General features: G+C 48.0%; 2 protein-coding genes across 10 annotated transcripts in view; one reads left to right on the top strand and one right to left on the bottom strand.

Annotated features, from left to right (window-relative positions):
• Positions 1-263: 263 nt before the first annotated feature.
• LOC121924687 (zinc finger protein ZIC 1) lies at positions 264-4,800 on the bottom strand. Its single transcript, XM_042456024.1, has 3 exons — positions 3,360-4,800; positions 1,929-2,092; positions 264-1,081 (listed from the first exon to the last, which is right to left on the bottom strand). The coding sequence occupies exons 1-3, from the start codon at positions 4,381-4,383 to the stop codon at positions 884-886; spliced, it is 1,386 nt and encodes a 461-aa protein (XP_042311958.1). The 5' UTR covers positions 4,384-4,800; the 3' UTR covers positions 264-883.
• An 815-nt stretch (positions 4,801-5,615) lies between these two features.
• ZIC4 (Zic family member 4) overlaps positions 5,616-13,393 on the top strand; it is a 28,577-nt gene continuing 20,799 nt past the window's right edge. For 4 of the 9 annotated variants that reach the window (XR_006103132.1, XM_042460598.1, XM_042460597.1 and 1 more), the window contains exon 1: positions 12,377-12,452. Coding sequence is in view for 4 of the 9 variants with exons in the window: in XM_042460599.1 (XP_042316533.1) it covers positions 11,495-11,581; positions 12,368-12,452 (172 nt within the window). In the remaining 5 variants the exon portion in view is untranslated. Of the gene's footprint in view, positions 5,667-8,146; positions 8,367-10,886; positions 10,893-11,391; positions 11,582-12,367; positions 12,453-13,393 lie in introns of those variants that run through there. The other 5 variants (XM_042460600.1, XM_042460602.1, XM_042460601.1 and 2 more) reach the window with 5 other exon arrangements.

The following is a 13,393-nucleotide window of genomic DNA, read 5'->3' as shown; positions in this document are numbered from 1 at the left end:
AATGTTTGCACTTTATACAAAAGGAGGGGGGAAGCACATTAATACCAATAATATTCTGTTAGGTCGACGTTTAGACTGTAATAATACAAAGTAATTCACATTTTGGTACACATTTACTAGCACATCCTTGCCATTCAGTACAAATAGTTGGTTTTGCTACCGCCTCCCTCCTTCCCTCCCCCTTTCGACCTTCTCCTCCTCCTCCTCCTCCTCCTCTCCCTTTCACCCTCCCCCACCCCTATTTCCCCCCTCCCCACCCCACATATATGCAAAGACCACAATTCCACATATCCCCTTATTCAACTTGTGGTATAACTATTTACAAAAAAATCAAACAGTACATTGTAAGCTAGTATTTCTGTATTTACAGGAGGGGAAGGAAGAAAGAAAACAACAACCACAAGGCCGCTGCCCAAAAAAAAGAGAAGACATGCAGTTGGAGAACTCCAGCCAGTGGTTCCATTTCAAAGCCCTGCACCTTGGCAAGATGGCTTGGTAACCCTGCCCTTCTCACGCACGCTTTTTAAAAATACAAATACAAAACAAAAACAAACCCTTTTCTTTCTTTCTTTTTTTGCTTGCCCAAGGCTTTGCCCCCCCAAGGCGACAAAACCAAAGCAAAAACCAGCAGAAGATGAAGAAGAGAAAGAGAGCCAGAAAGAGAGAGAAAATTCTTGATTGGATTCGGTCCTGGGTCTGTGGGCAGCATTTAATCGGCTGGGAGATGGGAGGGAAGAAGAAAGTGGGGGAGCCCAAACCAAACACACACACGCACCCAAAAAAATCCTGTTTCGAAGTTCATTAATTTCCGAGTCTTTTTTTAAATAGGGTGGCTTTGCATTTGTTCGCTCCTGTGTGTTGTTGGGGGGTTTTTTGTTTGTTTTTAAACATACCATTCGTTAAAATTTGACGTGAGCGTGCTGTGGCTGGACGTGTGATGGACTGCTGAAGACGAAGGGGATAAGGAGCTGGTGGTCTGGTTTTCTGTGGATGGAGAGACGATGGTTGGAGGGGTCGAAGATTCATAACCCGAGCTGGCGGCGGGAGAAGGCTGGGACCCCTGCGTGGAAGATTCGTGGACCTAGAAAACAGGAAAAAAGGATAACAAAAGGGCAGTGCTTGGGGAGAGAGTGTAGGGAAGGTTATGGAGAGGGGGGTTGTGCAAACACAAACACATACACACATACACGGGTTGTGCAGCCTTATAGGGAACATAAACATGGGTCGAGGGTGTTGGGTACGTCTGGAGTTGGGGCTGAGCTACCCCAAAACCTTAAACCCCTGAGCTCAGATCCGAGACTGAACTCTCCATGCCATAACAGGAGGAGAAAAGGCTTGAAGTTTGAAACCCTGCTCTCCTAATCGGGATGGGGGCTCATCTCACCGAAATCTGAAGCTTTCCACTGTACACAAAAGAAGGGTTTGGAGGCTCGGGCTGGTGGCAGAGGGAAAGCGGAGTCAGTTCAGACTCCCCAGCCAATCTTTTTTTATTTTGCAAATCCTTCCCCTTGGAGCAAGGCATCACCCCAAACTAGCCCCAAACCGAGATTCAGGCGATTTATAGGCTTGGGTTCTGGGGCATCATATCCCTCTTGGAGCAACGCCGACAGCTCTGTCCTTCTTTCCCAAAAGTCCTTTCTGGATTGGAAACGTGGAGTCGGCCCAGCTCCCAGGTTTCGGGACAGCCAGGTCGGGAGGCTTTCCCCCTGTTTCTCAGGACTCCCCCAGGTCTTCCTATCTCCTCGATTCCCCCCCCTCCCCCCCGCCCCCCCCCCAAAAAGACTCCCAAGTCATCCCCGGCGCCTTTTCCGAATCGGTGGAAGAGGAGGAAGAAGAAGCAGCAGCAGCAGCAGAAAAGAGGCGAAGAAGGCCCGCCAGGCCAGGCACCGAGGCAGGCCGAGTCAGGCCAAGCCGAGGGCCCCATTTACCTTCATGTGTTTGCGGAGGGAGCTCGGGTGCGTGTAGGACTTGTCGCACATTTTGCAGAGATAGGGCTTGTCGGAGGTGTGGACGTGCATGTGCTTTTTGCGGTCGCTGCTGTTGGCGAAGCGCCGGTCACAGCCCTCGAACTCACACTTGAAGGGTTTTTCGCCTAGGACCAAAACAAACAGAGTCGTCGGGAGCCGAAATCGGGCCCTTGCCTTTTCATACATTCACCCACACACACCCCGACCCTCCTTAGGGTAACTTTTACAACATATAAATATGGAGAAACAGTCCAGTAAACAATATATATGCCATATATCTCTCTCTAGCTAGCTAGCTCATATTTACTCCGTTCATTTGCTCCAGGCTTAACATTTTCTCAGAAAACGGATGCCTAACCACGGTACATTTCTAAGTTTGGGCCGAGAGAGGCAAGTCACCCCTCTGACGGCTAAATTCTGCATTCATTTGCCTCCCCTTCTTCACTTTATTTAACTCGCTGGGTTCACCTAACCATCTGAGTCTGTATAGTTGTTAAAACTCCCAGTGCATTTTACTTTTCTAATTTTTAAATACATGTATATATTTTTATATATACTGTATTCACAGTATAATGCCAACTTCTTTATATTTTTAGATAAACCCACAACCGTTTTAAAGAGAGGGAAAAAAGGAGTTTTTAAAAAAGATGGGTAGAGACATTTCAGAGGAGGAGCTGCCTGAGCTGGAGGTTGCAGCGATCCCAACTCCTGTCTCACCATGGAGTAACCGAGCAGCTCCGTTTACTTACAATTGTCCCACATAATTAAATATTTACAAGGGGTGAATTGATAGGAAATATTGCTGGGGTTAACTAGCCACATTTTCAGCCGGATTTCTCCCCGGAAGACACTCTCTTCGGCTCCCAATTAATGAAAACCGATAAATTTCCCCGTTCAGACCGCTGCCATCTTTTCTTCCTCAAACCCCTCCCCCCAACTCTTCCCTGCCTTACATTTCTAATCCCCCCTCCTCAACTTTATTTTCCCTTTTTAAAAAAGAGAAAATAACACATAAAAAATAAATTAAAAAACCCAAAAACGCCCCGCGTTGGATTTATGGCATAAATGGTTTTTTAAAACTTGATCTGAACCTTCTGCCTCCGGTTATGTGTAGGGAGAGAAGGACCCACCTCTCACGATTGTAGTTGATTCCCTTCCTCCACATACAAACACACACCAAAAGAATAATAATGATGATGATAAAATAAAAACCCAACAACAACAACAACTTTAATTTGTTTCGGAAAAGGCCTTCTTTTCAGGAAAAAAAAACATCTCCAGCAACTGGTCCAAGGAGCCGGGAAAAGCTGCAGGGCTGGGAAGATGAGAAGATGAGAAGTTCCAGCTACCGCTTTTGTTGTTGTTGTTGTTGTTGTTGTTTGGAAGACCTACCTGTGTGCGTCCTTTTGTGGATCTTGAGGTTTTCGGAGCGGGCAAAGACTTTCCCGCATCCCGGAAAAGGGCAGGGGAAGGGCTTCTCGCCCGTGTGGACTCGGATGTGGTTGACCAGTTTGTACTTGGCCTTGAAAGGCTTTCCCTCCCGGGGACACTCTTCCCAGAAGCAGATGTGGTTGCTCTGCTCGGGCCCTCCGACGTGCTCCACCGTGACGTGGGTCACCAGCTCGTGCATGGTGCTGAAAGTTTTGTTACAGGACTTTTTGGGGTTGGCCAGCTGCTCGGGCTCGATCCACTTGCAGATGAGCTCCTGCTTGATGGGCTGCCGCATGTAGCGGAAGAAGGCCCCGGCCCCGTGGTGGGCCGCCGCCATGTTCATGTTCATGTGGCCGTAGCCGTGGAGCTGCGGGGAGGCGTAGTGGTCGGAGCGGGGGCTGGTGACTTGCCCGTACTGCTCGGGCCGCCCGTACATCTCTCCGGAGAAGCCCAGCCGCATCTGTCCGGCGGCGTTGACTACATTGGGCGAGGCGTGCCCGGCGCCCTGGTCATGGAGGCCCGGGAAGAGCAGGTGCCCGGCGGCCTCGCCGTGTCCGTGGGCCCCGCCGAAGCTTCCGGCCGCCGCCGCTGCCGAGGCGAAGAGGCTGTGCTGGGCGCTGGCCGCCGCCGCCGCCTCACCGAATCCCCGGTTGCGGAAGAGAAAGTCCCGCGTGGAGTTGAAGGCGGCGGCGCTGGAGTACGCCGATCCGACGTGTCCCGGGTGCGGATGATGGTGGTGGTGGTGGTGGCCCAAGGCAGCGGCGGCCGCGTAGCCCGGCGCCTGCGAAGTGAAGGCCGTCTGGCCCGCCGAGGCCAAGTCGTGGCTGCTGGGGTTCAGCTTGAAGGCGCCCATGCCGGCCTCAGCGAAGGGGTTGATGCCCAGCCCGACTTCCCGCTCCGTCACATCGCCCGCCGCGTGGTGGCGAGAGGAGCCGAAGGTGGTCACCCCGAGGGCCGGGTACTGTGGCCCCGCGTCCAGGAGCATCGTCGGAGCAGCCCGGATCTCGCGCCCGGAGACCAAACAGAGGCAGCCGCCGCCGTACAAGGGAGCCCCGGCCTCAGCCGCCGCTGAAGAAGAAGCGCCTCCGATCCCCGCCGCCTCGCCTCGCCTCTGGCTGCCTTCCTCTCCTCGCCCGAGTCCGCCCGGCCAGCCCCACTAAAGCCTCCGCATCGGGAACTCCCCCTTCGGCATCCGCGCACCCCAAACAGACACACCAACAGGGGAGGGAGGGGGGAGGGAGAGGATGGGGAAGAAGAGAGCTAGGAGAGGGAAAAAAGAAAGGAGGAGAAAAAGAAGAAAAAAGGCATCGGCGCAGGCAGAGGAGAGGCAAGAGGAGAGGAAAAAGAAAACACACCCGATCTCTCTCTCTCCCTCTCCCTCTCTCTCTCAGTCTCAATCTTCCCACCCCCCTTCCTCCTCCTCTTCTTCCTCCTCCTCCTTCTTCTCCTCTCTCGGACTGCACTTTTCTCCTCTTCTTTTTTTTTTCAATAGGGAGGAGGCACAGGATTCAAAAAAGATCCCGCTCGCAAATCACAATAGTGGAAAAAGAAAGAGAGAGGAGGAGGAGAAAGCAAGCAAAGCGCAGACGGGAGGAGGGAGGAAGGGGGAGGGAGGGAAGGAAGGAAGGAAGGAAGGGAGGAAGGGAGGAAGGAAGGGGAAAATACAGAGCAAAAATAAAAATTTAAATTAAAAAAAATAATCATCGACTTCCTTCAGTTCTGAAAAAGAAAAAGAAAAAGGCTAGAGGAATGTCAGGACCAACCACGCGATTTTTTCCTCCTCTCTTCCAGCTCTTCCACTTTTTTCCTTCCTTTCCCCCCTTTCCGTTCTCTTTTTTCCCCTTCCTCTGGTTTTTTTTCTTCCCCCCCCCCCCCTTTCCTTTCCTGGTTGTTGCTTCTTTTCTTTTCCCCCCCCCCCCTTCCTTCTCTTGCTTTGTTTAAAAAAAAAAGGAGAGGCGCAAATCATGCACAATATTGTCTTTTGCGGTTTATCTTCCTGGGGAGAAACTTTCACCTCCTCAGCCGGGCGGTGAACGCGAGACTGATAGCGGCAATCATTCCTGCAGATAAATGAATTGAAAAGACGACACCGTCCCCCCCCCCTTGATGAATGGGAGAAGGGGGCGGGGCTACGTGAGGGCCGGCGTCGCCGATGATTGGCCCCCGGCCCTCCTTCCTCGCGTTGCCAGCGCCCTCCTTCCTCGCCAACTAAGGGTGCGCAAAAGGGCCCTGCTCTCCTGATTGGCCCGCGCCGCTCATCAATCCCAGGTATTGTGGAGCTCATTGACATCACTTGTGACAAACAGGCTTGTACAGGAGTAGCAACTTTTTAGATACATAAACATATAATAATATATAGGTATATAAAGAGGGGGTTTGGGGGGGGTCTCTCCAACATACTCCCAAGGCCTCTGCTCTGTAGGGCTTTGGGGGGAGACTGAGAAAGGTGTTGCTCCTGTGCAAGGTTTTACTTTCTCTTCTTATTTTTTCTTTTTCTTTCCTTTCTTCTTTTGACGGTGGTGATGGGTTCCTGGCGATCGAGACCTCTGAACAACACTGAGCAACTTATTTTTTTTTGGTGGGGGGCTTGACTAAGGACATCCTTTTGTGACTGGCTGCTTTTCAGTGTGCGCTTCCTCCTTGTTTTGTCTGTGAGGCTCTCCAAAACGCTTGGGCTGGTTACATTAGCTTTGGCTTTAAAAGAACAGGCTCTGGGTTTCTTGGGGGGGGGGGAGGACTGTTCCATCATTCTGTGTAAATTTTATTTTTCCTGAAAAAAAATATGTAGCACCCATCAAAAGGCAGGTGGGTGAGAGTGCTTAACTTTCTGCTTTTGTGTGTCTGTGTGTAGTGCTGTTGTTTTTCCTTCCAGCCTCACTTTGTTTCTTGTTTTCTCTCCCCTTCCTCCTCCTTGTTACGCGATCGCTTTAATTCAGGTGTGTGTGTGTGTGTGTTTCTGTGTGTGTGCACATAGACACTGTAAATTTCCCCAAAGTAGCTGCTTTTGTCTCTTCTGGGCTGCATGGAGTTCTCGGATCCTGGGGTTTTTATAGTGTATTAGAAATCCTCGCTAGATGGGACCAATATAAATTTTCTGACGCTCAACCCTTTTCTAGTTCACAAATCAGTCACCCTTGTCACATTTATTGAAATTCCTCAACTTGCCACACCAGGACGGTGGAAAAAGCAGGCGGCGCCTTTGTTGCTGACCAAGCTTGTGATCGCCAGAGAAAATTTACTTACCTTCAGATGAGTGAGCAGAAAAAGAAATAACACTCCCTTTGATTTAGTTAGGAAAATGCAGACATTTGGATTCAGTGCAAACATACAACACTTGCTTGTTTTCTAGATGCAACCCCTCGATTAACCTGTCTTTTCCCCAGCTCAAGCCTATTGAAAAACTACGGATAGTTCCTCTTTGTTCCCCCAACAAAGAACCATTGACTATATATTAAAATGACTGTCGAGATGTAGAAGTATGGTCCTTCAAAAAAGAGACCATCTTTGTGACTCAATGCATTAAGGAAAGCCACTTGGAAAGGACGTTATCCCCTGGGATGACTGGGAATTTATTTATTTGTAAGAAGCTGGGTTGACTGAGAATATAGATTTGTAAATATGGGGTAACAACTCGGGCCAACTGTTTTAGTATCCAGATATCGGAGAAGGAAAAGAACAAGAGCAAGAGGGAGGGAACAAAAGTTCTCCAAAAGTCAGAATCCTTCGGGGTTTGCATTTTTAGCCACCCTCCATATGACTTCATTGCGCCTTTCCACACAAATCTCTCCTCTTCTCTTTTGCGTTAGGAAATAATTCAGCCCTCCTTTATATAATGTTCCGAATTTTAAAGCTGAATTTTTGAAGGAAATATGGAGAATGGGGAAGATCTTAGAAACCGGGTTAGATGTTCCTTAAAACACAGGCACACAAACACACCACTTCCTTTTGCTATCTTTCGCAGTGCAGTGAATGTTACAGATCAGATTTCGGGCGTAGATTCAATACCGAAAGGAAGGTTTTCGAAACAGTGCGGGGATTTTTCCTAGCTTCTTGCTATTAAGAAATGATGCTTGGGCCAAAAAAGGTTTCCAAAGAAGGCAAGAAAAAAAGGGAAGAAAATAATATCCAGGGTCCTAAAGCAACAGGTCTGGAGCATCGATAAAAGAAATAAGTCTGGGTTGGACTTGGGCTGGGGAGATGAAATGTCTGTCCCTCCTTATCTTCTGTGTCCTTAACCCCAGAGCGAGGAAGGAGAACCCCAGGGACATTTTGACCCAGAGAGGGATAAAATAAAAATAAAAAACCCTACATCTCTTTGGAAAAGGCATAAGGCAGCAGCTTGCCTTCTTCAAGATCCAAAGCAAAACGTGACTGGGTCTTCAAAGGTCTAATGGGCTAATGAGCGTTTATTTATTCGTTTACTGGGTCTGGAGTCAAGTCCACCCGTGGCATTTGTGTGTGAGTGTGTGGGTTTCTCTCTGTGTGTGTTTCTGTAAGTGTGTGCGTGCGAGGAACGGAGGGAGCTGTGGGCTTGTGGGCTGCAGAACTTCTCAAGTGGGATTTGCGGCAGGCTCTCTGCACGACACCAGAGCGGCTCCGGTTCAGAGAGCCCCAGGCACCGAGGTGACACCGAAGCCACTAAAAAAGATCCCCCCGTCGGTCGCCTCCCTGCTTGGCCAGACCTTGCCCAAGTGCTCTCAGACGACGCCAGGGCAAGAAAGGAAGGAAGGAAGGAAGGATAGATGGATGAATGGCTGCCTCCCTGGAATCGCCCCAGAGGTGTTTGGGTTTGGCTTGATCTCCCCGCAGCCCACCTAGCCTCCACCCATCCACCCACTCGCCCCCGCAAGCCTCTCCTCTCGCCCCCTTCCAGTCTTTTGTCCTCTCCTTTCCTCTCCTTTCCTTTCTCTAGTGGTGGTCAGTAGTGGGCAGCAATGAAGGGACCTCTGCTTCAACAGGTGGAGTGGGGTAAGTGATTGGCATGGGAATTGGGGGGGAAGGGAAGGGAGTGGGGAAATGCTGGTTCCCTTTCGCCACGGTCAGGCCAACCGGGCCCTAGGGCGGAGAGGGCGACGATGGTCCACACTGAGGAAATAATCCAGTCGGAGACCGCTTTAGCTGCACTGGCTCAGAGCCAGGGAATCCTGGGAATTGTAGTTTTCTGTAGCACCAGAGCTCTACTGACAGAGAAGGAGAAGTGTCCCAAAAAAACTACAGCGTCTAGGATTCCCGAGCAAAATCGAGCCAGGACAGTTAAAGCGGTCTCGATCTGGATTATTTCTACAGTGTTTTTTGATATTTCACTTCCAAGAACTCTGGTTTGTGAAGAACCAAAGCAGCCCCCCTCCCGGCGCAGGGTAAAAGTGGTTTGACATTTTTTGGGGGTAATCTCTTAGAACCCGATCCTCCAGAGGAGACTCTGGTCCCTCAAGCTAATGGAGGGGGACAAGGGTGTCTTCCCCAAATCTCCAAGGCCAGGAGATCAGGACTTTTCTGGCGCTGCCTCTAAAAGAGGAGTTGCCACTCCAGGTCGGAAGGCGGTAAATGGGACGGTGGTGGGAAAGCCGCGATGGTCACGCAATAGAGGGGGAACAAAGGGGAAGGACCAACAAGCCGGATCCTAAGCAGCCAACGCTCGGGACTGCCCCCTTGTGTGCCCTGAAGAAGTGCCGTGGTCCCCGAGCATCCCAGCCTCCCAGCCAGGTTTTTTGCCTTTTAGCTAGAAATGCCGGGAAATCGAGAGGCTGGGATTGGTAGTTCCAGGTCTTGCCCTTTGAGATCTGGGTCTGGCGTCTCTCCTTCTTTCTCTTTTTTCTCTTTCTCTGCCGCACACTTGAGCTGCATCCGCACTGGTGAAAGAATACAGTTTGACAGCACTTCTAACTGCCACGGCTCACTGCTGTGGAATTCTGGGAAGCGTAACAGAGCAGAGCTTCCCAGAATTCCACAGCATTGAGCCATGGCAGTTAAAGTGCTGTCAAACAGGATTATTTCTCCAGTGCGGATGAAGCCTTGGTTAAGAAAAAGTTAAAACCCCTCTGTGGATAAAGGTCTCCTGTCTAAGACCTTGTCGTTTTTCACAATGGAGTCCTTTGATTCCAACTTTTATAAGAAGGTATTATTATTATTATTATTATTATTATTAATATTAATATTAATATTAATATTAATATTATTAGCTTTTTGCCGCCAAGTTGACTTTAATTTATGGTGACCCTAGGAAACAGAGACCTCGAAAGTACCCGGTCATCACCTTCCCTTTTCAGGTCTTGCCAATTCAGGCCCCTGGCTTTCTTGATTGGGGGGGGGGGGACCCGAAGCCCTCCCAATTATTTTTGTTTTCGAAAAGGCAAAGTCTGGATGCGAAACAGGAGCGGAATCGGGGGTTTCCCGAGTCTGAAGAGGACCCCAGAAGGATCCCTCCAGCCCACCAGCCCACCGCCTTTCCCCCACATTTCCCCGGCCGGCCCTCCTTAGGGATCTGGCCGTTCCTCCCAGTGGCGGGAGAGGTGAAGCCTGCTTCATTTCCTCGGCTACTGTTGATCATGTAGTTAATCAGTTTGGATAAGTGTTGAAGGCTTGAGCTCTTGAAGTGGCCGGCTTTAGATACACCCTGGAGTTTGACCTCTGACCTGTGACCGGGAACATGTGCCAGGCCAACAGGATCTGGCACAATGGCTCAAGTGTGCAGCCCTGGAGAGAAGTGGAGGGGGCGCAGAGGTGGACCTGGGCTCCCCCTTTGGTTTCAAACAGCTTGCCCTACCTGGTTTCCTCATCTCCATCCAGGGAAACAGCTGCTGGCAGTCCCCCCCACCCCACACACACAAAACAGTTGGCAAACCTTTTCAAATATAGGTCTGGCCAAGGTTTGCCAGAAACTGGAGGCCACCTAGGCTCCTTTAAGTGCCTCCTTTATGAGCTTTTCAGAAATGATTCATTCTTTCAAAGAGAACACATAACATTTATAGGTGGTGGATTCCTTGCAATTTTCCCAAGTGCAGCAGCCAGGCCGTTTATATCGCTTGGGAGAACCCTCCATTTCTCCTGGTGTTCTGGAAAGTCAGCTGGGTCTGTCACAGATTTACCAGAAGTTTGTGGAGTCGAAGGCTTTCATGGCCGGCATCCATAGTTTCTTGTGGATTTTTCGGGCTATGTGGCCATGTCCTAGAAGAGTTTATTCCTGACGTTTCGCCAGCATCTGTGGCTTTACAAAAAGTTTATTTGAATGTCCAGTTGCAGCCAGAACCCTACTGCAAGCAACTATGTCCTTATGGCCAAACTATTTCTGATACTGTAAACAGAGGCTGACCAATGGCAGACTCTCTCTCTCTCTCTCACACACACACACACACACACACACACACACCAAGGACTGGTCCATCCCATCTCAGAAATAAATAAATAAATAAATAAATAAATAAATAAATAAATAAATAAATATGAGTTCATACAAGAATGGAATGGATACATGCAAATCATTTCAAGAAGCAGAAGGTGCTTAGGCTGGACTTCCATTTCAGTCCTCTTGAAAAATCCTTCATTTTAGGGAAAGTGTGTTTTAAACTCAAAACAGGAGGAGATAAGTGTTAATCAGTTGAGATGAGGGCATGCCTTGCAGTTTTGCTTTCAAGGACGGAAGCACCTTAAAACAGCCCTCTCTCCCACCCTCTTTTAAGCCAAAAGTGCATCTTCTCCCAATTCACACTACTTCAATATTAATTACAATTCTGAATGTTTAATAGTTGACCAATAAAAGTCAATTTTTGTTCTTTTTATTTTTGTGTTGATACAGCTCTCCTTCTTCTCTCACAAGATCTGGCCAACTTTTTTTTTTTTTTTTTTTTAAAAAAAAAAAACTTTTAACTTAGTGCCCAAATAAGTGGCAGCATCTGTGGCCAACACTGTTAAGCTGGGAAGTTTTTTATCAAGCTCCTCCTCGGTGCAATAGATTCATCATCATCATCATCATCATCATCATCATCATCATCATCATCATCATCATCATTACCACTTTTAAAATATTTTCTATTTAACATTTTTCCTTTTAAAACAACCCAGTCTATTCTGCATGCCCTGTACCTGTATGTATAATTCTTATGGAATGTTATCCCTCTCCTCCCATCCAGGTAGGTCTTTTTCATACCCATAAAGAGCTCTTGCTGCAACCATCTTCAGTCATGAAGGCATGTACTATTGCTATTATTGGTTCCATGGCTATTGTCAATATTGCATATTATTACTTGCTGTTTGCATTTGCTGATGGGGGTAATTACTATATGTATTTTATTTTATTTGTTATATAGTTGTTGCTGCTGCTGTTGTTTTTCAAGGTGCCCCTTAAGTCTCAGTAGTGAGAGCTGTGCTGCCTGGCACAGACAGGCCCATTGGTTCCCCCCTTTGAAAAATAGAGACAGGTGGGAAAGCGGCAACTTAAAAGCGTTTCATCCCTCCCTGATGCTGTTTGATTTAAACCTGAGAGAGCATCTTTGGTTCCAGGAGTCTTGCAAATGGGACCAAGCTTAATATCAGCTCGGAAAAGTCCATAAACAATGCAGCCAAGTCGGTGGTAACTTTTCTCAGTTCTCTGCCAGGAGGTGTGTGTCAGATCAAAGCAGAACGGGGGAAAATCTCCTTTCCTATCTCTTTCTCTAAATCAACCCTAGGGTTGCTCTGTGAAAATATGCACAAACTTTTGAAATGTTTTATTGTAAGCAGGTTCTCTGCCTCTCTTTCTCCCTCCCTTCCCTTCCCTCCCTTCACCCTCCTTTATTTCTGCCATATTTTGTAGACACAAAGACTGAGTTCCAAAACAATGTCAGGCTTTTATTCTGGGTTTTTGGGGTGGGGGTGGGTGGGGGAGAGAGAGAGGATTTCACGCCATTCTCACATTATTTATGACTCGAATATAAACCACATACTTACAAAAAACAACAAAAGACAACAACCTGCCACTCCTCTTTTCCAAACAGGAATCAAATCTGAACATCAGGCAAAAGGTTGCCCTTGTAATGAGGAAAAGAAAACGACTTCACAGAAACCTTCTGGAACAGTCAAGTAAGTTAAAATATATGAGGTTTTTTAAAAATAAAAATGGCCAAAGACAATATATGAGTTCCCCCCAACCTTCCTGTTCAACTTGCTTGCTTAAACCCAAATGTAGCCATACAACCTACCACCAGCAATGGTTTTAATCCGGCTCTCTAATCATTTAGCAGTCCTAGAATTAATATTTGAGGACTGGCTCACTGAAACAACAACCCCTGACCCTCCGTGATTGCAGTGTCACATTATTATATGACATATTCATCTTGCGTTCATTTACGGACGATTTGATTGGAATGAGGTTTGACGTGGATTGGATCCTATTAAAGGAGGAAGACTTTGATCTTGGCGATGGGTTGTTGTTTTTTTTACATGATATGTATCATCGTTACCCGCTGTCCCTGCCTTCCACAATGTCATAGCTCTCCAGCTTCCACCATGCGAGGACTTAAGTAGGGCATTGATTGGCATATTATCTGACAGGAATACCTTAATCTGGAGGCAGTAGATTAAGTATTCTATTTGAAAAAAGCAACTGATTGGGTTGATCTTGGGTGCTTCAGGTTTTTAAACTGAGAGAAGGGAAAGGGCATGAAGCTGCCCAGCTTTCACCACTGGGAACTACTTCTACCTTCTTACTTGGCTTGTCATCCTTTCCCCAGCATCTGGCCCACTTAGCTCGAAAATTACCCGTCAGTAATAAAAAGGGAAGGTGAAAGAAAGCACTTCTGATAGCAAATCTTTCCATATTTCCTGAAAATTTCCCCCCCACTAATGTCTTTTTCGAAGGGTGGACAATATGGGTCTAAACTGAATCCTCATAGGAGATAAGGGATTTCCCTTTTTGTATTGTGGTCCTCCAGCCCACTGACAACTCAGCTAATCCTCCAGATAACTTGGTTTTTAAATGGGGTTGTTTCCCCTGAAATCACAGTTGCAAGACACCAAATAAT

The sequence above is a fragment of the Sceloporus undulatus genome, chromosome 3 (assembly GCF_019175285.1).
Source record: "Sceloporus undulatus isolate JIND9_A2432 ecotype Alabama chromosome 3, SceUnd_v1.1, whole genome shotgun sequence".
NCBI lineage: Eukaryota > Metazoa > Chordata > Lepidosauria > Squamata > Phrynosomatidae > Sceloporus > Sceloporus undulatus.
The sequence above is the reverse complement of the archived record's forward strand: the minus strand, read 5'-3'. Positions and strand labels throughout refer to the sequence as shown.